This window comes from Danio aesculapii, chromosome 8, assembly GCF_903798145.1.
Source record: "Danio aesculapii chromosome 8, fDanAes4.1, whole genome shotgun sequence".
NCBI lineage: Eukaryota > Metazoa > Chordata > Actinopteri > Cypriniformes > Danionidae > Danio > Danio aesculapii.
Genome location: NC_079442.1, coordinates 18,582,747 through 18,609,961, shown reverse-complemented (window position 1 = coordinate 18,609,961; position 27,215 = coordinate 18,582,747). Strand labels below are relative to the sequence as shown.

At 34.9% G+C, this 27,215-nt stretch overlaps 1 protein-coding gene across 1 annotated transcript; it reads left to right on the top strand.

The window, feature by feature from the left end:
• The first annotated feature begins 373 nt into the window (after nucleotides 1-373).
• ggt1a (gamma-glutamyltransferase 1a) lies at nucleotides 374-26,194 on the top strand. The gene is made up of 14 exons (XM_056464456.1): nucleotides 374-402; nucleotides 2,079-2,180; nucleotides 3,228-3,404; nucleotides 3,484-3,614; nucleotides 6,141-6,230; nucleotides 9,039-9,231; nucleotides 11,462-11,622; nucleotides 11,701-11,850; nucleotides 17,776-17,912; nucleotides 18,130-18,317; nucleotides 19,318-19,445; nucleotides 21,357-21,469; nucleotides 24,214-24,327; nucleotides 26,023-26,194. Exons 1-14 carry the CDS (start codon nucleotides 374-376, stop codon nucleotides 26,167-26,169), a joined length of 1,860 nt encoding a protein of 619 aa, XP_056320431.1. The 3' UTR covers nucleotides 26,170-26,194.
• The last annotated feature ends 1,021 nt before the right edge of the window (nucleotides 26,195-27,215 follow it).

Genomic DNA, 27,215 nt, shown 5'->3' with positions numbered 1-27,215 from the left:
AAAAGATTATCGAAAGAATATAATCCCATATTTTGTCTTGGACAAATCTGTATTTTTGTGTAAATGCCTGGGAGGGAGGGAGGGCGGGAAGATTGTCTTGTCATCAAGACTACAGTAGTTTGACCCCTAAAAGCTCCTATAAGCTCTTAAAAACAGGGTGAGGCTTGATGAGTAACACCTACCTTTTTGCGTAATACTACACTTTTTGACAAATCACCTTGTCTGGGCCAATCACCAAGCAGGTCTGAGACCAGGTTGATTTATAACCTCTGGAGTTAAACTTTAATTAGCACAGATTATATCTGTCCTCAGTCCCATTCACTCTTGTCCTGATACATACATTTATACAGGAAAGGCATTCAATCTCTGGATTATGGTTCATCAGAATAAATCGTCTGTGAGGTCTGTCTGCCTGGATTTCTGTCTGTTTCTCTCTTTCTATTTCTGTCTGTCTGCTTGTCGGTCTATCAATTTCTGTCTGTCTTTCTTTCTTGATTTTTGTCTGTAGATGTTTCGTTTTCCATCTGTCTGCTTGTCAATCTATTGATTTCTGTCTGTCTATCAATTTATGTCTGTCTGTCTGTCTGTCTGTCTGTCTGACTGTCCATCACTTTATGTCTGTCAGTCTGTATATCTATATTGATGTCTGTTTGTCTGTCTGTCTTAATGTTTTATCTCAGTTTTTGTCTGCATCTTTCTATTTCGTCTGTGTGCTTGTCTGTTGTCTATTACTTTCTGTCTGTCTGTCTTGCTCAATTTTTGTCTGCATCCTTTTATTTACGCCTATCTGCTTGTCTGTCTGTCTCTATCACTTTATGTCTGTCTGTCTGTAAATCTATATCTGTCTGTATATTGATTTCTGTCTGTCTGTCTGTCTGTCTGTCTGTCTGTCTGTCTGTCTGTCTGTCTGTCTGTCTGTCTGTCTGTAAATCAATTTCTGTCTCTCTGTATGTCTGCCTGAATGTCTATGTTTATGTCTGTCTGTCTGTCTGTCTATCAATTAATATCTATCTTGATTTTTATTTTGTCAGCATCTTTCTATTTTTGTCTGTCTGTAAATCAATTTATGTCTGTCTATGCATCTATATGGATGTCTGCTTGTCTGACTGTCTATCAATTTCTGTCTGTCTGTTTGTTTGTTTGTTTATAAATTTCTGACTGTCCATCTTGGTTTTTGTCTACATCTTTCTATTTCTGTCTGTCTTGTCTATCACTTTATGTCTGTCTGTCTGTCTGTCTGTCTCTCTATTAATACTGCTGTCTATTTATCACTTTATGTCTGTCTATCTATCTATACTGATATCTGTCTGTCTGTCTATCTTAATTTTTGTTTGCATCTTTTTATTTCAGTCTACCTGCTTGTCTGTATGTGTGTCTGTCACTTTATGTCTGTCTGTAAATCAATTTCTGTTTTTCTGTCTATCTGTATTGATGTCTGCTTGTATGTCACTTTATGTCTGCCAGTCTGTCTGTTTGTAAATCAATTTTTGTCTGTCTGTCTATCTATATTGATTTCTGGTTGCCTGTTTGTCTGCCTGTTAATCAATTTCTATCTATATTGATGTCTGTTTGTTTGTCTGTCTATCAATTTCTGTCTGTCTGTCTGTCTGTCTATCTCAATTTTTTTTATCTATCTATCTATCTATCTATCTATCTATCTATCTATCTATCTATCTATCTATCTATCTATCTATCTATCTATCTATCTATCTATCTATCTATCTATCTATCTATCTATCTATCTATCCACAACAAAATTTGCAAAGCCATGTGCTTAGAGATAAATGTAATACATGCATAGAAACTTCTCCACTGGTCTATATTGTGAATATCTGTCTGTCTGTCTATAGGATCAGAAACATTTTAATGACTTGATTACTTTTTGATTACTTATTAAAACTTGGGTTTGCACATGTCTGATTCCCTCTGAACTCTGTTAGCTGGGCTCACACTGTACTAATGTGATATAGAGTGCTGTAACACTTCAGAAATGTTGAACATTAATTGTTATTAAACTCACAGAAAATCTGAAGACACTGGTGATTATGGTGTGTAACTGTGAAGGGTTTATTCCACAGGTCCGTTGAGCCGGGCGATATTTCATTGTTGTCAGATTCTCCTAAAAACTTACCAAAGGTTTACATCAGTCCTTCCATTCATGAACAGCACATGTTGAAAAGGTGATGTAACTTGAATAAATATTTTGTGGGATTAATGTTCTTGTAATCACAGCATATTGCATGGCTGTACAATGCTGCATACTGTATATTTGAAACTAATTGTTGCTGTTAATTGATCAATACAGTTTATTGATTGAATAAGAATGATAATACATGTGGTGGTGATACATGTGTTTGTGTGTGTGTGTGTACAAATTAAAAAAAAAAAAATCATCTTTTCTTTCAACGTTAGGCATCGAATCTCTCCCTTTGGGCTCTAGTTTTAATTTGGCAGGTTTGGCCAGCTTTTGTGAAGACATTTAAAGTCAAAACGATATGAAATAAACACTTTCAACAAACTTTTGGAAATCTATAACACAAGATGCAGTAAAACACAACTGCTCAACCCTCCATTTTAGCATTACCCCTGTTAAAAGTTGTGTTAACCAGTTTCAAGTGAAAACCAAGTGATCTGAGTTTTGCAGAATGTGTTGTTTGTGTATTTACAGAATCAGCTTTTTCAGGCCCAAAAATTTAAATTGCATGTGTGTGTGTGTACAAATTGTAAAAAATAAAAATAAAAACACACTTAGTTGACTGAAAAAAGTAAGTAAATCTTCCTTTATGATGTGCATTATGATAAAAAATTATGAAATTATTATGAAATAAAATAAGTCAATTTTCAGTTACAACAGGTTTACCCACTTTTTAAAAAAAGTGTGTGTTTGTGTGTAATTAATAACAACCTACTAAATGTTATAATAAACAATAATCTAAAAACTATTCTCAGTATAAATCCTAAATCAAACTTTGGCCTCAAATCAGTGGTCTCGAACTCAATTGCTAAAGAACCACAGCTCTGCATAGTTTGGCTTCAACCACCTCCAACTCACACCTGCTTAATAGTCTCTGGTAGTCTTGAACACCTTGATTAATTGAATCAGGTGTGTTTGATTAGGGTTGGAGAAAAACTGCAGAGCTGCGGCCCTCCAGGAATCGAGTTTGAGACCTATGCCTCAAATGGTTTTTGTGACAAACGTGCTGAACTGATATTCTGTCTCCATCCAGGAAAATGGTCAAGAAATCTCTTGTCGCTGGGATGGTGGTCTTGCTTGTGGCAGCTGTGGGTTTTTTCCTGGGTGTTTATTTGGGGATCGGAAATAAAAGACTCACTATGTCCTCGGACCACTTCTACTCAAAAGCAGCCGTGGCAGCAGACGCCGGGAAATGCTCTGAGGTTGGGAGGTAAGAGTGCAAAAAAACACACAAGAGTTTCAATGTATATCCTCGTCAATCACACACTTAGCATGCTTTATGTTTGCAGGGACATCTTAAAGCGCAATGGTTCAGCAGTTGATGCTTCTATTGCAGCTCTATTGTGTGTCGGGCTCTTCAATGCACACAGCATGGGCATTGGAGGAGGGCTGTTTTTCACCATATTTAATGCGTCTACAGGTAAAAAGCATGGTCATTCTTGCATTTAGCTGATGAATTAGCCAGGAAGACAACCCATGACCTTTGCATTGCATATACCTATACATATAAAATGGTGTTTTAAAAAACTTTTTTAAGTAATGTCTGCAAAGTTAGGGTGTACTCACACTAGGCTATCCGACCCATGCCCAGATTCATTTGATGGCCATTTTCCAGTTCATTAACAAGCGCAGGTGCAGTTCAGTTGGCCGGCCTTGGCCCGGTTGGAAGTGGTGTGCCAGAGTGTGGTTCGGTTGGGCTTTGGTGTAGCATGCTTGTAGTTTGACTGCAAAGCACGCCTGAGCCTGAAACTGAAGACCTGATGGCACTTTTAAGAGACCATTTCATGTGGATTAATTAATCATTTTTACTTTTCAACGCAAACTGTCATAGTTTATTAAAGATGCAAACCCCTCACTGCATGTCAGCTGCACCTTCAGCAAACCTCCTAATACGTGCAGCACAATGACTTTGGTGGATCTGTTCAGCAAAAGATTTGACTGTCATCGCATCCCAAACGGCTTAAAATAATACAAAACCATATTAACTAAAGCAATCTCCCTCTCTAAAAAGTAATTAGTTACCCTTTACTAATTACATCATTAAAATTGCATTGTCTAAAAAGTAAGTAGTTACTAAATAAGTAATTAAATTACACTACCTGACAAAAGTCTTGTTGCCTATCCAAGTTTTAGGAACAATAACTAATAACTTGACTTCTAGTTGATCATTTGGTATCAGAAAAGGCTTATTTAAAAGGCAAAGGCCTCTAGATTACGCTTGTTTTACCAAAAACAAAAAATGATCATGCCTTGATTTTTAATAATTTAATTGGGACAGTAAGGTCTGACTTTGCTTAGACAAATAATGTACAGTATAAAATATATATAAAATACAATGACTCAAATAACTTTATTAATAAAGTCATCTGGAATGGCAAAAAAAAGCGTTCCTGCAGGAGTTTCTTTGGACATTCTTTGGATTCATCTTCAATGTCTTCATCTTACCCCAGACATGCTCAATAAAGTTCATGTCAGGTGCTGGGCTGGCCAATCCTGGAGCACCTTGACCTTCTTTGCTTTCAGGAACTTTGTTGTGGATGCTGAAGTATGAAAATGAGCCCTATCCTGCTGAAGAATTTGCCCTCTCCTGTGGTTTGTAATGTAATGGGCAGCACAAATGTCTTGATACCTCAGGCTGATGATGTTGCCATCCACTTTACGGATCTCTGGCATGCCCCCATACTGTATGTAACCCCAAACCATGATTTTTTTCTTCACCAAACTTGACTGATTTCCGTGAGAATCTTGGGTCCATGCGGGTTCCAATAGGTCTTCTGCAGTATTTGTGATGATTGAGATGCAGCTCAACACATGAGTCATCTGAAAAATCCACCCTCTGCTACTTTTACAAATGATCAACTAGAAATCAAGTTATTATTTGTTGCTCTTACAACTGGGATCAACAACAAGACTTTTGTCAGGTAGTGTATGTGACTAAATGCTAAAATATATATCACTCTGCTTCTCTGAATTGATAGTTAGAACTGTTGAATTAACGTACAGTATTTAATAAGTAACTCTAATAAAATTACATAAAATGAAAAGTACTTTTTGTTTTAAGCTGAAAAGTAATTTAATTAAAGTAACTAATTACTTTGTAACTGATTACACCCAACACTGGTTACAAAGCAGTCACTCCAAAAGGACTTTGACAAAGGTTAAAGGGGGCCTGTTATGCAAAAATCACATTCATAAGAAGTTCATAAATACATTTGTATCAACACTTAGTGACACAGTGACAGTCTCTCTCTTATTAGCATAGTTAGTCTTGTTTTTGAATCTGCTACTGTATGACACCTAGACTGTAGTAACTCTGCGCTCTATTGAAAAGAGCACAGTCTCATTTGAATTTAAATAGACCGTCACCAAAATGGCACAATTAGGATCAAAGCCTAAAAGGGTCAGTTTTAAAGAGTTATTAAACATTATTTGTGGGGTATTTTGAGCTGGAACTTCACATACACACTCTAGGGACAGATACTTATTTTACATATTCTAAAAAGGGGCATAATATGTCCCCTTTAATACAGTGAAGGGATTTTCAAAACTGACAATCTTTTTCTACTTGGTCTGGCACTAAAGGACATCACTTTAGTAGTTTAATATGACGCAGAGGTTATTTGCCATTCAGCAGATACTTGTCATGCAAAATGACTTGCAGTACGTTCACTGAAGTGACATGTCCCTGAAGCAACCTAGGGTCAAGTGCCAGATAAAAGGACATAAGATTGAATCATAGTGACCATAAACCTTGCGTCACCTTAACCTGACAGTCAACAAATGACTTAATAGATAACCATTACCTCATTAAGTGAAGCTAGCAAGTGTAAAATAACAAATAATTATCACAGACAAGCCTTTTCTTCTGTCAAAGTGAATTATATTCTTGGCAACCAACTCTGAAAATGTCTTGACAACGAAATAAAAAATGTTGATTTGTCCACAGGAAAAGTAGAGACAATTGATGCCAGAGAAACTGCTCCAAAGAACGCTTCAGAGGACATGTTTGGCAATAACACCCAGCTTTCACGGAAAGGTACTCCATTGTTAATGTAGATACCAAACCTGACATGATGAAACTTAGCTATTTTATGTATTGTCAGAAAAGTGGCTCATTCATACAAATTGTATATGATTTTAGTAGTATAAAAAGGAGTCCCTAAAACTTTAATCCTCATTGCACAATGAGCAAATTGTAATTAAAGGTGCAGCATGTAAGTTTGACACTCAGTGGTTGATCTAGGCATTGCATTCCTGGATCAAAACAAACGCAGGCACAGGTTGCCAGATTGAGGAGCAAGTCTTTTTGGTCTAACCAACACCTGAAATTTATATTTTAGAAACGGTTTCTATTTCTTGTGTATTCAGTGTTAAATGCAAACAATGTGAGTTTGAATGCCATTTTACATGATATTTATTGCCACACTACTGAAAGCAGCAGCAGATAGTTGACCTTAGATCTTGAAAATAAAATAAACCATCTGAAATTGAAAAAAAATTTACTCAATACCAGCACATATCAGTTATTCATTCATTTATTCAATTAGTTATCTACATTTAATAACGTTAAAGAGGTTTAATATGTATTGATTAAATGATAAACCTTACTATTTCATGAGTGAGTGCATATTCTGAGATTCTGAACGGCAGTATTTAGATATCTGTCGTGTTTGGTCTGGTGCAAACAGAAGCCAATTTGCTTATCACTGCATATCTCGTCATGTAGCTTTCTGGGTTTTATTTTGGAGTCTGCTACTGTCCACTTGAAGGTTGCATTTCGGTCATGGACACATGCTTTCAGAGACAACCCAGGCTGCTGAAATATAATTGACTAAACTGGCATTGGGGCGACGTGGTGGCGCAGCAGGCAGTGCTGTCGCCTCACAGCAAGGTTCGAGCCTTGGCTAGGTCAGTTGGCATTTCTTTGTGGAGTTTGCATGTTCTCCCTGCGTTCGCGTGTGTTTTCTCCGGGTGCTCCGGTTTCCTCCACAATCCAAAGACATGCGGTACAGGTGAATTGGGTAGGCTAAATTGTCTGTAGTGTATGAGTGCGAATGAGTGTGTATGGATGTTTCCCAGAGATAGGTTGCAGTTGGAAGGGCATCCGCTGCGCAAAACATGTGCTGGATAAGTTGGCGGTTCATTCCACTGTGGTGAACCCAGATTAATAAAGGGACTAAGCCGAAAAGAAAATGAATGAATAAATAAACTGGCATTGGGCCAGTTAAAAGGATACAAACAAAGGCAGCCGTTCCGGCACATAACACACATTTTTAAAGCAGAATAACTGACTTCAGCATTGTTTTTGAGACACACGAACATTCAAGTTTGGTGGTCTGTAAGATTTCTTCCCACAAGTCTCAAGTTCCAATATTTAATTTCAAGGCATTCTAATATGCTGATTTGGATTCAATATGCATTTCTTACTATTTTTACTGACTTTTTAAATGTGATTTGAAACATTTGAACAAATGTATTGAAATAGAAATAGATTTGTAACATTGTAAATGCCTTGAATGTCAATTTAAATGCATCGTTCTTAAAAAACATTAATTGCAGTAGTATACTTACTAATGTTTAAAAAATAAATAAATAAATAAATAAATAAATATATATATATATATATATATATACATACATACATACATACATACATACATACAGTTGAAGTCAGAATTATTAACCCCCTCTGACTTTTTTTTTTCTTTTTTAAATATTTCCCAAATGACGTTTTAACAGATACAGGAAATTTTCACAGTAGGTCTGATAATATTTTTTCTTCTGAAGAAAGCCTTATTTGTTTTTTGTTTTTTGGCTAGAATAAAAGCGGTTGTAAATTTTTAAAAAGTCATTTTAAGGTCAAGATTATTAGCCCCTTTAAGATATTTATATATTTTATTTATTTATTTATTTTTTTTCTCGATAGTCTACATTACAAACCATCAATTTACAATAACCTGCCTAATTATCTTTACCTGCCTAGTTAACCAAATTAACCTAGTTAGGCCTTTAAATGTCACTTTCAGATGTATAGAAGTGTCTTGAAAAATATCAAGTAAAATATTATTTACTGTCATCATGGCAAAGATAAAATAAATCAGTTATTTAAAATGAGTTATGAAAACTATTATGTTTAGAAATGTGTTAAAAAAAATCTGCTCTCCGTAAAACAAATTGGGGAAAAAAATAAACATGGGGGCTAAAAATTCTGACTTCAACTGTGTGTGTGTGTGTGTGTGTGTGTGTGTGTGTATATATATATATATATATATATATATATATATATATATATATATATAATTTTTTTTGAGAAACGTCATATATATATATATATATATATATATATATATATATATATATATATATATATAAATATATATATATATATATATATATATATATATATATATATATATATATATATAAATGACGTTTCTCAAAAAAAATTTATTGGCTGTTTGTTCAAATTATTATTTAAAATTAGTCGAAACCACACAATTCTTGAGTTGTTTTTTTTAAGTGGGGGGGGGGGGACTTAATGGTTTTATGTTCAATCCACTTAAATTTGCAAGAACTAGTAAGTTAACTTGTAACTAGGTTATAAACCAGCACCCAGAAACTCATTTAGGTTTGTAACAAGTTGAGGATGAGTAATTGATGACAGAATTTTGATTTGTGGGTGAACTATCCCTTTAATGAGACTTTTTGAATTGGATCGACTGAATTGAAGCATTTACAAATAAATAATCAAACAGACAGGACAGAAAATTAGCATTGTGTATTTTGATCTTTTTGTGGTTTTGGTTTTAAATGATTATAATGGTGTCTCTTGTTTTCATGGCAGGAGGGTTGTCAATCGCAATTCCAGGGGAAATTCGTGGCTATGAGATGGCACATAAAAGACATGGGAAACTGCCATGGAGGGAACTGTTTCAGCCCAGTATAGAATTGGCACGCAATGGCTTTCCGGTTGGCAAAGCCTTGGCCAATGCCATCGCAAAAAACAAGGAAACAATTCTGGATGACATGACATTGTGGTAAGGATTTATCTAGTGGACACTAAATAGAAACTGAACAATTAGTCAGAAAATTTACTTGTAAATGACAATAACAGACTGCATAACTTTGAGTTAAGAATCAAATGTACCGTGTACAATTGCATCAAACTGCTTCATGGATAACTATTTCTCCTGATATTAAATCCAAAAATGCAAATCGATTTTATGTCAATTGACTACCTTGATGTCAAAACATCAAATTGACATCTAATATTGGAGTCAAAAACACATCAAAAATTAATAACAGGATTGTCCTATAATTTATTTTTTTGCCAATATTAGATGTCAATTTGATGTCGCTTTGACATCAAGTAAGTTTAAATGCATTGTTGAGATACAAAATTCATCTATCCAAAAACCATCAATCTGTAGATATCAAATGGGCGTCAAGGTTTTAACGTCAAATCGAAATGCATTTTTGACTTTTTTTGACATCCATATTAGATGATAATTCAATGTCGTTTTGACATCAAGTAAGTTTAAATGCATTGTAGAGAGACAAAATACATCAATCCAATCAAACTGCAGATGTCAAATGGACGTCAAGTTTTTTTACGTCAAATAGAAATGTATATTTTACATGTGTTTTGATGGTATGCTTAATGCTAATTTTGTGTCATTTTGATATCAAGGTGGCCGCTCGGAAATAACTAATCTAACTCATCACTAGAGACACAGGGAAGCATAAAAACATGCAGGTTTCTGCAGATCTTTTTAGCCCAGAGGTCAAACTCAGATCCTGGAGGGCTGCAGCCCTGTACAGTTTCAACCCTGCTTCAACACACTTACCTGCAGGTTTCAAACAAGCCTAAATTAGTTTGATAAGGTGTGTTTAATTAGGGTTGGAACTAAACTGTGCATTACCTGTGGATTAAAACATAATTGAGGCTTTTAATTTACTTATGTAAATGTGTGTAAATATGTATTTAATCAGTTTTTATATTAATTTCTGTAATATTATTGAACAATATGCAAATGTTTTAGATTAATACAGTTTGAAAATTGAATACTTTTATCTGTTAGTAGACACTGTATATTATATGAGAGACTTACTTTACCAAACAAGTGGTTCTAATTGAATTGGTTAGAGTTAGAAATACAATTGAACTGATAATTTATAAATTATTAGTCCCCCTGTGAATTTTTATTTATTTATTTATTTATTTATTTATTTATTTATTTATTTATTTATTTATTTATTTATTTATTTATTTATTATTATTTCTTTTCAAATATTTCCCAAATTATGTTTAACAGAGAATTTTTCACAGTATTTCCTAAATTTTTATCAATTTTTTCTGGAGATAGTCTTAATTGTTTTATTTCGGCTAGAATAAAAGCAGTTTTTATTTAAAAAAAAACATTTTAAGGTCAATATTATTAGCCTCCTTATATATTTTTTGATTCTCTATAGAACAAACCATCATTATACAATGATTTGCCTATTACCATAACTTGCCTAATTAACCTAGTTAAGCCTTTTAAATTGCACTTTAAGCTGAATACTATCTAGAAAAATATTATGCAGTGTCATCATGACAAAAAGAAGAGAAATTAGTCATTACAAATTAGTTCTGAAAACTATTATGTTTAAAAATGTGTTGAAAAAATCTTTCCATTAAACAAATTGGGAAGAAAAATATTGACCTTATTCTTCAATGCGGAAGTGCGCGCATTTTTGCGATTGTTTTAGAACTTCCGATTCAGCTGCCTATGGGAGAAATGACTAGGAATAATAAATGGCAGAAAACAGTCAAACTACTTACTCTACAAACAAGTGTTTTCACGACAATAGAGACAAAGTAGAATAATATAATAAGAAAATATCAGTTTGCAACACCAAGCAGCAAAACAAGCTGTTTTTAACGTTTAAAAATGAATGGAAGTGAATGAGACCGGAAGTCTCGAGCCAAAATGATTCAAATGGCTGCGCCCACTCGGACGCGGAGAATAAGGTGAATACAGGAGGGCTATTAATTCTGAACTCAATTGTATGTTGTTTTTTATTTAATGTGTTAAGTTTTTAGTTTATATGCTCTCAAAATGTATGCATTCCACATAAATAGACAGATTTTGTACAAAATTTTGTGCAGAAATATGAAAAATGTCCCCGGGTTCAGTCTGGCCCTGCTCATTACACTGTAAACTGCTTCTGCTACATTATATTTTTAGTGGAATTATAAAGGCTTGTCCTCTTTCTGTGCTCCAGTGAAGTGTTCTGTGACTCAGACAAAAACATCCTGAAGGAAAATGATATCATTAGATTTACCACGCTTGCCGACACCTATGAGAAGATTGCAGAAGAAGGGCCGGATGTGTTTTACAGCGGATCTTTGGCCCAGAATATAGTGGATGATATCCAAGCTGCAGGTCTGGGTTTTATATTTTAGCCTATCATGTGTTAAAGGTCAGGTGACCCAATTCTAATCAATTAATCCTGTAATTCAGGCGGAATTATAACACTTGAGGACCTAATGGAATATAAGCCAGTGTTGAACGAGACACCGTTGAAGTTAACTGTCGGAGAATACACCATTAATGTTCCTGATGCTCCATCCAGTGGACCTGTTCTCGCTCTGATTCTCAATATAGTGGACGGTGAGTCTTATGTTCATCCTCAATGTGTGTGTTTTTGAATTGAGCACTCTGTTTCCACTTGGTATTATCATCCTGGTTCCCACAGATCATAGAATTTAAAATGACTGAATTTATATAAGTTTGTACAATTCATGAAATATCAGGAATTTTTGTTTGTAATTTCTACTTCTCATTTATCAAAAAATGTTTGTTTTTTCAAATTTTTTTACACGTTTTGCCAGTTTTTATAGTGAGGCTATTATTCACTGCTGTTTCCTTTCCCACTTGTCAACCAGAAATCAAATACAGTCATCAGGTTATACATATCTGTTAAAATACTGTCTGTGGCTTTTTTAAAATCTAAGTGCTCAACAAGTCCTTCCTGAAACTTGTGGGGGAAAAAATATATTGATGCGGTCTAAAATAACTGATTTTTGTGATGATTTTTCTGGCATTTGTATAATTTTTTTCCTGTTGTTTTACCAGCCTGATCTTACGAGAAAATGTAAGTATTTCGCGTTTTGTCAGAAGAAATGGACAATACGAATTTGTACGATTTTAAAAAGGAGGCGTGACACCAAACCCCACCCCTAAACCCAATCATCATTGGGGGATGAGCAAATCGTACTATATTGTACGAATTACATCGTACGAATTCATACGAATTTGCCACTAAATCAAAAAGTTATGAATTGCCGTGAGATTGTGTTGGTTTTACTGTGAAAATGTACACATCTTAGTCCTTCATTACTTTTTGACCTTAAGTTCCATTGGTTTCTGTAATTTATATAAGAGGAACACAGAGAGAGAGAGAAAGTGTTTACCTCTTAAAGCCTACTACATCATGTTTGATACATGATTGACTCTAAATGATAGGAACAAACAAAAATCTTAAGTTAAAATTTCACATTTTAGGCATCGGTACGATAAACAGAGAAAAAAAGAATGCTTTTTGATATAAAACAATGCAGATGTCATGGAAGGAATTTAAACAGTGTCCTTACTGGCCAAAATCTGTGTGTAAAACTTGCTAGCTCCTATACATTTTTGTACTTAATTTATCAGTCACCAAATTCTCAGGGACTGATCAATATAACATCTGCCTGTTTTGCTATTTGTTATACTGTATGTCATGAAAATGCATTTAAATCAGTGAAAGTCAGTGGAAATTCTGAGAATTGGACATTTGGCTTAGATTGGCAATCCTATGACATTAATTTCTCATAACCCAATAGGGATGGCCAATTAATTAAAGTGAAATCATAAAAGCCAGTGGTCATTCACATCTTGTCAGGGAAGCACGGTTGTGTGTTCAGTTGTAAATCTGCTCTGAATGCCAGAGGGCAATCTCATGCGGAAACTTTAAACATGAAGAAATCTAGGAAATCCCCATAGCGTTGCATTATAAACAAAAGATTTAACTACTTTCATTGATTCAGTTCACGTGACCAGTGTTGGGGAGGTTACTTTGGAAATGTAATAGATTACAGATTAGAAATTACCCTATTTAAAATGTAATGAGTGGTGTAAACATTTTTATTAGCCCCCCTGATTTATTATCCTCTCGTTTATTTTTTTCCCCAATTTTTGTTTAACGGAGAGAAGATTTTTTCAACACATTTCTAAACATAATAGTTTTAATAACTCATTTCTAATAACTGATTTATTTCATCTTTGCCATGATGACAGTAAATAATATTTGACTAGATATTTTTCAAGACACTTCTATACAGCTTAAAGTGACATTTAAAGGCTTAACTAGGTTAATTAGGTTAACTAGGCAGGTTAGGGTAATTAGCCAAGTTATTGTATAATGATGGTTTGTTCTGTAGACTATTGAAAAAAATATAGTTTAAAGGGGCCTTTAATTTTGACCTTAAAATGGTTTTTAAAAAATTACAAACTGCTTTTATTCTAGCCGAAATAAAACAAATAAGACTTTCTCCAGAAGAATAAATATTATCTGACATACTGTGAAAAGATTCCTTGCTCTGTTAAACATCATTTGGGAAATATTTAAAAAAGAAAAAAGAAATTCTAAGGGGGCTAATAATTCTGACCTCAACTGTATATACATGTATTTTTATTTAAATACTTTAAAGGATAGTTCTCCCAAAAATTTAAATTTACTTACTATATACTCTCCCTCAAGTGTTTCCAAACCTTATGGTTTCTTTATTCTGTTGCACACAAAAGAAGATATTTTGAAGAAAGCTGAAAACCATTGACTTCCATAGTAGGAAAAGCAGATATGGAAGTCAATGATTACAGGGTGCCAAAATATCTTCTTTTGAAAAGAAATATCCTCTTTTCACAGCTAGAAACAAGTAAAGGATGAGTAAATGTATTTCTAAAAGTCTGAAAACCTGAAATATTTTATATTGATCTACTGACATTTATCTGTGAATAAATGCTCCAAATAATAATATTCTTGTCTGAAAATTGGAAGATGGCTTCCAAAATATGAACTGACAGTTAACGAATCGTTTAAAATCTTCAAATCTGTGCATCCCGAGCCTAATGGCAGCCTGACACTGTAAAAAAAGGTTCCACTCAATCGTTTTGTGTTGGGAATTAAGTTAGATTATTAGTTTTTACAAATTTAAGTAGGTTAAATATAAAACAATTAAGATGTTCCAGATAAAACTCAGTTCATTTTAAATTAAAGTTGTTTGAGCAAACAGCAAACGTCATTTTTTGAGTGTAGTGCAATATTTTTAGCCAATCAGAATCAGCTGAGCTATACAGTAAACTTTGTCATATGATTAAATAGCTTGCCCATACATAACATAACATTTAAGTAAAAGTAAAATATGCTTCAGAGAATTTGTATCTAACACCCACACACTATCATTTAATAATCAGCCTTAATAGACCAGCTGAATGTACACCTGATTTTAGTCATTACTTAAACTGTGGTAGATGAGTGAGTAATGGATAACTATGAGCGAGCATGTTCTTTGAGCAGGAAAGATATCCGTATTGAGTATTACAGTATGTGATAATTCTCCATGTAATAGCCTACTTACTCATTCAGACTTAGTATCGCGTCAGCAGTGGAGTCCTGATGAGTAAATCATAAATCTATGCAAAAGTGCTTTATTCATGAGGGCGAGCATGCAGGATCATGTTATAAATGAGAAAAGAGTGTACATTTAGCAGTGTATTATTGCTAAATAAACAGCTTCTGTGTGAGCAGGATAAGGTTTTGTACCTCCCCGGAGGAGTTTATTTTGCAATAATGATCAGATGATTGATATATGATTCATCTTATGCTGGGTTGTTCCCAGGAAATGCATGAAATGAAAAGTGCATTACTGTATATTAGTTTCAGTTTAATGTAAGCTTACAGAGTGTTCTAAAACGCAACAATCAAGGAAAAGTCATGGCAAGATTAAACTCCAAAGCTTATATATTTTTTTAATTCTGCCTTCAGGCTGTCCCAATACAGACTCACTAGAAGTACTACAATATACAGTGTATTTGACTGCAGTTTCTAGTTCAAATGAATGACTTTTCACAATAAAGATATTTATTGGGACATAATATTGATGAATAATAGATTATTACGTTTTGTGGTATTTATTTGTTGTTGTGGGGCAAAAAATGCATTTTTGAACATCAAATATATATCACAAAACAACTTAAGGATGTTCATAACCTTTCTATCTCCATAACTTTTCTGGTGCAGTCAGTTTGCTCAGTAGTTCACTTTGTACAGTGTTATACTTGTGACACAGAACACTTAGGTTTGAGTCCAGTGCAACATAGTTCCACAAGAGAGATTGAAGCAATGTGAAATCAAGGTAAAACTTTGTAGTCGCAGTGCATTTGTCTCTTAAGTTTACTCTTGAAAAAAAGAAACAACTATTGGGTTTAGGGAAGAGTTTAGGTCAATGGTTTGCTAGGTGATCTGTCTGACAAGCCCGGCTCCCCTTAAACTACAGGCTGCAGTTCAAGAGAATTATCCAAATGATCGTTTGGTCATTTAAGGCAGTCAATGATATACTATATAGTATTATTAGCGTGCGTGCGTGCGTGCGTGCGTGCGTGCGTGTGTGTGTGTATATATATATATGTATATTATAGCCAGCCTGGTGAAACGGGTGTTTTGTTTTCTCAAAAAGTGGACTTTTTGCAGATATTTACCTCCTTTTTTATTTAATTATGATTTAAATCCTGTATTTTAGTGACATTTTAAACACTATTTTTAGTTGGATTAGCTTGTGGGATGGTAATCATAGCCACACTTTTTGATGTACCAAAAATATTTGATTTAGATTAAAGAAATATATGGAAAATAAATAAATGAATAAAAATGTATTGCGTCATACATGTATGTCATTAGAAAAAATAGGCATGTTTAAAGTTTTAAATTAAAAACTGTAGCCTATTGTCATTTACTAGGCAAATAACAAACTGGCCAGAACATTCAATTTTCCTCCTATAATTAAAACATAATACTAATACTACTACTACTACTACTAATAATAATAATAATAATAATAATGTAGAGCTTCACAATTTTTCTAGCCTCTCTTGTAAAAAAAAGTACATTTGAAAATTCATTGATAACAACAATAGCCAAAATAGTATTCAAATCAATTCCAATATGGGCTGCTTTTGGTGCTTCACATATTTATATTGGTCATTTTTTTTATTTCAAAAACAAGGTCCAAGACTTAGAATAAAAGTTACTTGTAAATGATTTTCTCTATTTAAAAACAATACAGTAGTGAAGCATGACTTCCCTTACAGCAGATTGTATGTTTTCTTGCACAGCTGGATGTTGGACTCATGAAAAATTATTATTAGCATTGAGAAAAACTGATTAGCTGAAGTCACACTAAAGCGACAGCCAACAGAAGATTCTGCTTGGTCTTAAAGCCTTTTTTATTTTTAATATTTATTATATTTATGATGGCATAGCAGTCAAAACAAGACATATGGGTTCATATATGGGACAAATTCTGGATCTTTGTCAGTGAGGGGTGGGTCTTCCGAACCACCACTGGCTACAGACCTGCATACAATATAATATTATTAGGTAGTAATATAATATAATGAAATAATGATATGGTTTGAGGTGTATTTTTTACTTATTATTTTTTTTGTTTGTGATGAGTTTGATTTTAACGGAATGTATTGAAATTAAAGGACAACAATGTTTATAGGATGAAGAAAGATCACAACTAAAACATAAAAGGGAGTGTAGAGGCCTATTGTTATGAAACCACAGGACATGACTTGTCTCTGGCAGACTCTCACGTGTGACATCACTAGTCTAGTCTCTCACAGACATCAAATCTCTCTGACACTGTGATCTTGATTAGATCTATTTCCACTCTTTCACAGTTCGCTGATTGTAGTGGGGTTATTAGCTATAAATTTGAGACCAACAATTTTCCTGAGATTTTCAATCAAGTTTAGGTCAGCACTCTGGGCTGCCATTTCATTATTTCAGAGATTCCAGGAACTACTTTCTTGTAATTCATGCATTTTTGGAACTTTAAAAATTAATTTTCAGTCATTCATTTATTCATTTTCTTTTCGGCTTAGTCCCTTTATTAATCAGGGGTCGCCACAGCGGAATGAACCACCAACTTATCCAGCATATTTTTTATTAGATTCAATTTATTGTCATCACACATGTACAGTACAAGGCAACGACATGCAGGTAGGCAACGAAATGCAGGTAGGCAACGAAATGCAGCGGATTCCCTTCCAGCTGCAACCTAACACTGGGAAACACCCCTACACTCTTGCATTCACACTCATACACTACGGCCAATTTAGCTTATTCAATTAAAAAATCCATTTCATCAAATAAAAACGTTATGAAAACTCGTTTCACATGTGATTAACATTCACATTTGAAGATCAAGATGACTGTAAACATGTGATAAAGTGTTCAAGCGCATTACGTTTTCAACTTTTGCTTTCAAGGTTTCAACTTCTCAGACCACAGTGTGTCCACAGCAGAAAAGAAGACTTTGACCTATCATCGTATCGTAGAGGCGTTTCGCTTTGCTTATGCCAAGAGGAGTAAACTAGGAGACCCACGTTACCTCAACATCACAGACGTGAGTTTCACTATTTCCACATATTTCAATTTAGTTTTGTGCCACACACAAGAATTTAAAGGTGATCTCATGCTATTTAACTCAAGATCTATCAAGCGGTTTAACGAGTCCTTTATAATAATGTCTGTTTGCAGACAGTATTTTCCAGTACAGATTTTATGCACCTGTGAGTTCAATGGCCTCTTGTAAATCTCTTTTCAATTATCTCCTTTCTCAGCTCATCCACAACATGACCTCAGACTACTTTGCAGACAACATCAGGAGTAAAATAACAGATGACACTACTCACCCAGACAGCTACTATGATCCAGAATATTTTGTACCCGATAACCACGGAACAGCTCATCTGTCAGTCATCGCAGAGGATGGGAGCGCAGTGGCAGCAACTAGCACCATCAACCTTTAGTAAGAAAAATGGTTCTCAGTTCTCATATAGAAATATAATATATCAAATTTTTTTTCTTCTGGAGATTGTCTTATTTGTTTTATTTCGGCTAAAATAAAAGCAGGTTTAAATAGTTTTTAAATAATTCAGCAGGGCTAATTATTCAGACTTTATATATATTATGAGCAATATCACACGAGTAGCAGTGTGATATGGCTGGATATCTGCACTGGTGGGAGGCATGCGTTGCCTTGAGGCCCCAGGCTGAGTGCCTTAGTGTACCATCAGTGATGATATAGAGCCATATCGCACTGCTACGACTGTTGCATTTGGGATATCACAATAATTAACCCAAAAAAAGCCAAAGCAAAGCAAACACTACCAGATTATTATTGTATGAATACAGCACTATAACAGACAAAAGAGAAAGATTGACTAAGAAAGTCACTTACCTGTTTTATAATGATTTAATCAGCTGTAGTTTGACATTATTCTCCTTTAAGGGCTCATTATGTGGTCTCTGTCACAATCTTATGGCGGAACATCAACCATCTTTGCTCTGCTCAATGACAGGCCGATGACTGCTGACGGGCTGTCTCTCTGAAATTATAAATATTCAAAATGGCCACTATCCTTATAAATAAACTGCTTAGTTGCAATCTAAACAACTACATTCTGGCCTAAAAAAAAGCCTCAAAAGTACATTATGTTGTCCAAAAGCTGCAATATTTGTCCAGCTGTAGTGAGTTTATTGAACTGCTGTCACTCTTTGTGTGCGGAGTAATACACAAGGGTGAAGAGGCTCTATGAGTTCTGTTATTGCAGAATTTTGCACATCAGATTTCTATATTAATTTACTTTTTAAAGCACTGAATGTTAGTTTGAATCCCTGAGAAAAAAAAACTGTTTGTTGTTGATACCTAAAAACTATAATTGGACCTCAGGAGGAATAGTCTATTTCTGTGATGCTTTACTTTGATCTGATTGTCTTGATTTTTCCTTTCTCTCTCTCTTTCACAGTTTTGGCTCAAAGGTGATGTCACGCTCAACTGGCATTATATTTAATGATGAGATGGATGATTTCAGCTCTCCTTATATAACCAATGGTTTTGGTGTTCCCCCTTCACCCAACAACTTCATTCAGCCAGGTGTTTTCAAGTTCGAAGCTTAAAATACACTCTATTAGTGGTGGAAAGAGTACTGAAAATCCAGCCTGATCTCATAAGGAAATGTAACTATTTTACGTTTTGTCAGTTTAGTGGCTAATTTGTACGAGTTTGAGTTCAGTCATGCGAAAATGTATGATTTTAAAAAGGAGGAACCCAACCCCACCCCTGAATCCGACCGTCTTTGGGGGAATAAGCAAATCGCACTAAATTGTACAATTGAGATCATAAGAATTCACACGAATTAGCCACCAAATTAAAAAGTTACGAATTGCCAAACAATTAAGTGCAAGAGTAAAGGAAAATGTTGTAAATACTAATAATGAGTTAAGGTAACCCTGCCAAAAGTAAAAAAGTTAAATGTGAGATTATTATGAAATCACATTATATTAAATGTAAGCAATAATAAGCCAACAGAAATCAGGTTGAAGTTTTCTGTGTAGCATATGGTGCAAAAAATCTAGCTGTCACGATATGTTAATATTTCACACTAATACATTTTGGTTTAAAACTGCATATTTTTCTCTCCATTTTGGCCTTCCATCCACACTGAAATGATGTTTATGGGAAAACGAAAATGGATCTTTTTAAAAACGCTTTTCAAATTGGACCAACGCATTTTAATCACGTGACCAATACAGCTGACATGGCTGACTACATAGTAAAACAGATGTTTTGGATGCTGTCCATTTTGATAGCTTTATTAAAGAGTAATGTCAGTTTGTACATGCTCCATATTCCCTCTCTTCAGTGTATAGAGAATGTTTACTGGGAGCAATTGTTCAGCGGTGAAAACAGACCACAGTTGCGGCATTTTATTGCAGCTTTTCAAAGAGACGAAAAATAAAAAAACACCAGGCAGATATGACCCAGGCCCCAACCTGATTTCACCAAGTAGGACATGTTCATGGATCAACATCCATGTTGATCCTAGAACAACATTCCAATCAGTCAATCAGAATTAAGGAATATGTTTACAATTTATGTTAAGGCTTACGGTTAGGTTTATGTACTTCTACATGATTTTTTAAGGACTCTTTAAACCGCTTGACAGATCTTGAGTTAACAGTCATTGTTATTCAACTATTATTCCCCTCTGATTTTGGGAATAATTTACAGTTATGGTTGGGTTATTTAGAGGTAAGGAATAGGTATGGATTACATTTTCGGAAACAAAAATGATGTTCCAGGATCAACATAGAAGTTAATCCAGGATCGCATTATACCTGGCAAATTCATGACATGCTGACGCAGGTAAAGACATCCTACATCTGTGTGTTTGCACAGTACATGAATGAAAGCGTTTTCAGTCGTTTTAGTGTGGATGACAAAAAAATTGAAAACAATAGCGTTTTTATACAAAGTGTAGACATAGCCTTAGGTTCAACACTTTGAGCCCTGAGTAACAAACTCTGACCATCCAGCAGTTTGCACCACAAACCCATGCAGCACTGACAGAATACATGAAAATGTGTTTGAAAACGTAACATTCTGTAGTGCATTTTCAGTCACCATACAGTAGCCATTCTTCATCTACCATTTGGTAATTAAACTTTCTTGCCACATAAATATGAATTGGTTAGCACATTAAATACCTAAGTGCTTTAAAAATAAAGTAGAAATCAAGTAAAAAATCAATTTGTACTCTGAATCAAGTAAAACTGAAAAGGAGGACTTAATCATTTTACTGGAGTAACATTTTATTCTACTTTCTGTACTTTTAAGTGCCTTCCTTACTGTACTTTGTCCACCACTGATTTGATGTTTGCATCTGTGAGTTGTGTAATAGAGTAGCCGATGAGTGTGGATGACAAATACCCCTTTTATCTATATGAACACAGAGATCAAATTCAAACCATGACATTTCTTAATATACTTTTTCTTTCCTTTTAGGTAAAAGACCGCTTTCTTCGATGTGCCCCACAATCATTTTTGACAAACACAACAGAGTCAAAATGGTGGTCGGGGCATCAGGTGGGACGAAAATCACCACAGCTACCGCTCTGGTAACCATTTACATATATAGATTGAGTTTATGTGAATTTATTCATTTAAAAAATGCCTTGAATGTGCTTGTCGAGTGAAATGTTGCTATACCTAAACAATAATACAAGCTACTAGGCATTGTAAAACATTCAGTTATGTCAGTGCAATCAGTTTCTTGGGTACTTTTAAAGGGGACCTGTTATGCTTATGTAATAGAGAGGTAAGCAGTCTGTTCCAAAATGAGTTTATCTCTTGCCTTAAAGGAACACTCCACTTTTTTTTGCACATAGACTAATTTTCAACTGTTTAGCAAGGTATATAGTTGAGTTTGATCTTTTTTTTATACCAATTCATTCAGCTGATTACTGGGTCTGGCAGGAGCATTTTTAGCTTAGCTTAGCATAAATCATTGAATTGGATTAGACTAGTAGCATCTAGTTCCAAAAATGTAAAAAAAAAAAAAAAAAAAAGTTTGATAATTTTCCTATTTAAAGCTTGACTCTTCTATAGTTGTGATGGAAAATGAACTATGTTGCTATTTTCTGTGTAGATATGGCTAAGAACTTTGCTGCTGTAACATGGATTCAGCAGATGTAATGATATTACGCAACACACCTAGTTAGCTAGCTGGGCACTTTTTCTGGTGCTGCATTATATCATTGCACTTTTTTCCAAAGTTTCCAAATGTTATTTTAAATGCCTCATGTGTACTCCTAACATTATTTTTGTAGCAAATCTTTGAAAATAAAATGGTGTTCAGGCCATAGATATATTTGCATAGATGTATATGTTTCTGTGGGGTGTAATTTGTGATCTGTCCGCCATATTGGAATAGTCAAAGCCAGTCTGGGAATACTTGCGAGCAAGTTGACTTTGCCTAGGAATTTGAACGAACATCCATATCTGTGATTGTTTTCACAAACTTTAAGAACACAAATCTATACGTTCTCACTTCTTAAAGGTTATCTCGTGTTTGGGGGATTCTTTTTTCTTTTTTTATTTGTTTACAAACTGTGCAATATTGTGGCATCAAACTTTTTATTGTTTTTAATTTACTGTAAGTGACGATTAATTGACTATTTCAAGATGGTGAGCTCATCGACTTGTCTAGAATAGTCAAACGTGGCGTTTCCCTATGTATATCAATAGTTTTGCAGGGGGTGGATAAACAGGTTCTGAATATGTTAATGTTCAAGTTTTCTGTACAATAAATCCTTAAAAATTATAGAAGATTGTACATATTGTAGATCCTTCACAGTGGGCACCTTGATGTCAAAATGATGTTAAAAAACCATGTCAATAATGTTAATAGATTTGATGCCAGATGACTACTATGATGCCAAAATGACATGAAATCTAACACTGTCATCAAAAAAACACATCAAAAATCTATTAAAGGACAGTTACATTTTTGGTGTTTCTTGACTCCAATGTTTGACATCAAGTTTACATGCTTTGTAGGGATACAAAATACAGTGTAAATTTGAAATGTAAGCATTCAGATAAATATTTTTTATTATATTATAACAAATTTGTCATTATTTTGGCAGACAAAAGGACATCAATGTGTGGATGTCTAATTGACGTCCAGCTGCGGTGTAAATTAACAAAATTACAAATTCTCCAATTACTGTAATTGAGTAGTTTTTCTCAGAAATTGTAATATACTAAGCAGTTTTAAAAAATGTGTACTTTTACTTTCCCTTTTAGTGCTGTATTGGTACTTTTACCCCACTATTTTCCTTTAAGCTGCAGTCTCTACTTTATTTCCTTCTTATCTGTGGTGATTGGCTAAAGTAGAAAAATCAGTCCTGCGATTCCTGTCCAATCAAACCGCACATAGAAAGTAAATCGCATCATACTGAACAACCTCAAGACATGGGCGCTTTATAAATGCAGCAAACCTTTTGAAAGCATTACAATTGTCCAGGAAGATGTCCAGAATGTACATGCAATAACCCAGAGACTGTTTTTAGACTGCATGTCACTGATGAGAAGATGAAGGATGTCAACTGTATGATGACTGAAATCACCAAACAGCCTCAAACAATCACTGAATGAAGAATGGAAGGAAGGGCAGAACGAAGGAAGGACCAAACTAAAGAAGGAAGGACCAAATGAATGAAGGATGGATTCAAGGAAGGACTGAACAAACTAAGGAAGGAAGGAACAAACAAACACATCAATGAATGAACAAAGGACCTAATGAAAGAAGGAACAAAAGAATGAACAAAGGGAGGGATGGAGGAACGAAGAAACGAATGAAGGACAGAGCGAACAAACAATGGAAGGAAGGAAGGAAGGAAGGAAGGAAGGAAGGAAGGAAGGAAGGAAGAAACGAACGACAGAACGGATGAATATAGGAAGATCACTAAATGCACTACAGAATATTCCGTTTACACATCCCTGCACAACCTGCATGTAAATGCATCAACTTTTCTCAGCGTAATACTCGCTTGAGTATTTTTAAAAGGTCTACTTTTTACTCATACTTTGAATAATATTTACAACAGATACTTTAATTTTTTTTGCACTGTATTTTTGGGCAAGTAATGTTACTTTCACTTGAGTATAATTTTTCAGTACTCTTTCCACCGCTGACGTCACATTTTTGACATCAAATCAATTTGGATCTTTTGACATTAAATTGACATTGATGTAAAAAAGATGTTGTTTTGACATCAAGGTGCTCTGTTGCCTTTTCCATCACTGGTTTGATATATACAAACACGTCTTTTCAGCTCTGCTATCTCACTTCTCACAGGTGATCCTAAACTCGCTGTTCTTTAACTATGACCTGAAGAAAGCAGTGACAGAGCCCAGAGTCCACAATCAGCTCAACCCCAACATGACCGTTGTCGAACAGGACTTTGAGCAGGTGGGTTATTGACATCTAAACTTTCTTAATTGAATACTTAATTAATTATTATTTTCTTAAAAGACAATCCGAAAGTCGAAATAATTAATAACTGTTCACCGTATTTTGAAGTTTAAAGCCTGTTTCACACCGCAAGCGTCAGCACCGCGTCAGCAGCAGTGTTTTTTCGGCATCCATGTTAACAGATTGGAGCATTCATACTGCACGCAGCAGCAGCACGTCAGTGCGAGGCGTGAGCGTCGCTGAAGCAGCAGGGCCGCAATAGTTTCGGCGCTGGGTCTATTTTTGCCGCGCTGCTCACGCTCAATTAAAGTGACAGTTCATTGATAATGACCAAAACACATTGAATGACAGTAAAAAGTAGCTATTTTACCCAATAAATGCGGTAATAATATCAACTGATTCATAGATAGTTAATCAAATGAACTTAAACAATTAAAAACTGCAATAAACATTTATTTAGGCCCAAAATATTTGTTGTAGTCCATAGCGAAGTGTATTGTGGGTAGTGTAGTTCCACACGCATGCTGGATGATGTGAGCTCGCTGTGTGCTGTGCAGCTGAAGCAGGGGAAAAAAGTTTTATTCGGCTTTGTTTTATGTTCACTCAAGTTATTCTACCCAGGAGCTGTTTGCTCTGTGAACCTAACAACACGAAAATAAATAAAAGTAGGGCATGCATCGATTACTTTTGTCCGTCTCATCCTTTGCACGAGCTGTTAATCTGCCGCTGAAGATTACTGAAGTGGAGAAAGTAACACTAGTTTGATCATGTATAAATATAATTATAACTTATATAACTTATATAATTATATTATTATAACTTGGCCTACTACAACAACCTGACAATCAAAGACCAAATGACATGATATCACAGGCGATTGTCCTCTTAGTGCACCAGACATGAATGACACTCCTCATAGAGCTTGAGAAGCACACAGTGTGATCTATATCATTTGTAAAATAAAGACTTGCGGGTTAAAGAAACAGCATAGGAGGAGGTTGCAGCGAGCCTTGGTGCAGATGAAAACATTTTTTAAAAGTGTATTTGTATATAGAGAGAGATATGTAACTAGATAGAATAGACAGAGATTGATTGATCTCTGCAGCAGCTGCCGAAGAGCTGCGCGATGCAGATGCAGCTGGTGTGAAAGGCAAACGCCTGCATGCTGCTTCTGCTCTCCCATACGCGCTGCGCACGCTCTGATCACGCACTGCTTTCGCTTGCGGTGTGAAACAGGCGTAATGTTCATTAACGCATTATATTGATATTTTGAATATCAGCACTATTTTTGACACTTTGGAATAAAAACAGTCATGGCCACTATATTGTAGTGTAGCTCCAAACCAAAGTGCTCATAATTCTCCACTTCTAAGGGCCCTTCAGATTTAAAGATTCCAAAGGTTACAACTGAAGGTGACCCTTTAGGCTTCCATGATCCTTTGCACAGGGAAGTTGTTTGGTGTTGCCACTGCGGAAGGGATCATCTCTATAACCTAATCTCTTTAAAGCTGTCACCCCAGAGGGTAAACCCTTCAAAGGGATTAGGGTGCAAGGATGAGCCCTTCCAAATAGAACACAGTGGATGTGTGTAGTCTAAACCCAGCATATAAGATAAGCATATAATTCAATTACTCGTATTTTTTTCTTATGTATGTGTGTGTGAGATTGTAACCGTGTCCATACCTACTACAGAGTGTTCTTGATGGCTTGGCTCAGAAGAATCACGTAACAGAGCTACAGAGGACACCAGGTGCAGTGGTTCAGGCCATCGTGCGGCAAGGGGACAAACTCTGTGCTGAATGTGACCCCAGGAAAGGTGGCTATCCTGCAGGATACTGAACGCCAGTCCATCTCATCATTCGTAGGCCTTAAAAGACTCAGTCGTGAACCAGAAAAATGAATACACACATTCGGAAGCAACAGACCTCTCAGTCCAGTGATCAACATGGACCGCAATGCACAAAGTTGCACAAAGACTCCCTGTATTTATTATTTATTGTATTTTATTTTATTGATGGGGACATGTTTCTTTGATTTCTATGATTTTACCAAGCTTATTTATTCCTTTTGTGTGTAGAAAAGAGGATTTATTAGCAGGGGTCTTTTTGGTGCCTGATTCCATTGTACGGGTTCTTTGTTTGTGTAATGAAGTGGTAACACTTTACAATAAGGTTCATTAGTTAATGCATGAACTAACCATGTCATAAAGTGTGACCAACGAAGTTCCTGGGGTCGCATGTTGAGAATCTTCAAAATTCATATTAGCACAAAACATGTCTGTAAAAGTGGCAAAGTCAGGGTACATAACCATAAAAATAAATATATAAGTAAATAAATAAATACCAAAAAATTTACAGGTTTATTTCATAGGGAGTTAAACAATTCTTAACAAAATGAATATTCCTCAGCCTGAGGAAACAACTATTTTACATGTCATCAGACATGGCTAATTTGTACTGATTTGTATAATTTCATTTGTATGAAAACATACAATTTAAAAAGAGGAATGCCCCCAAACCACACCCCTAAACTCAACTGTCATTGGCGGATGAGCAAACCATTCTTAAATGTCTGAATCAGGTATAAATTCATACAAATTATCCAACAAATCAAAAAGTCGAGAATGTGTTGCTATTTCTCCACTATTTACTCACACAGATCCTGCAAATGTTTCTTTTTCTGTTGGACACAAAAGGCTTGTTGGTCATTTATCATGCAGTACTTATTTTAAGCATAAAAAGGGAAAATAAATTAAAATGTCTAAAGGTAATCAATATTTTTAAATAGTAAGTGTGTATTTACTAACTAAAAAAGGAAAGGTCATGTGCAACAGTCACTACGTTTGCATGTAGTAATCGAATTATTTGCCTTCACCTGAACAAGAC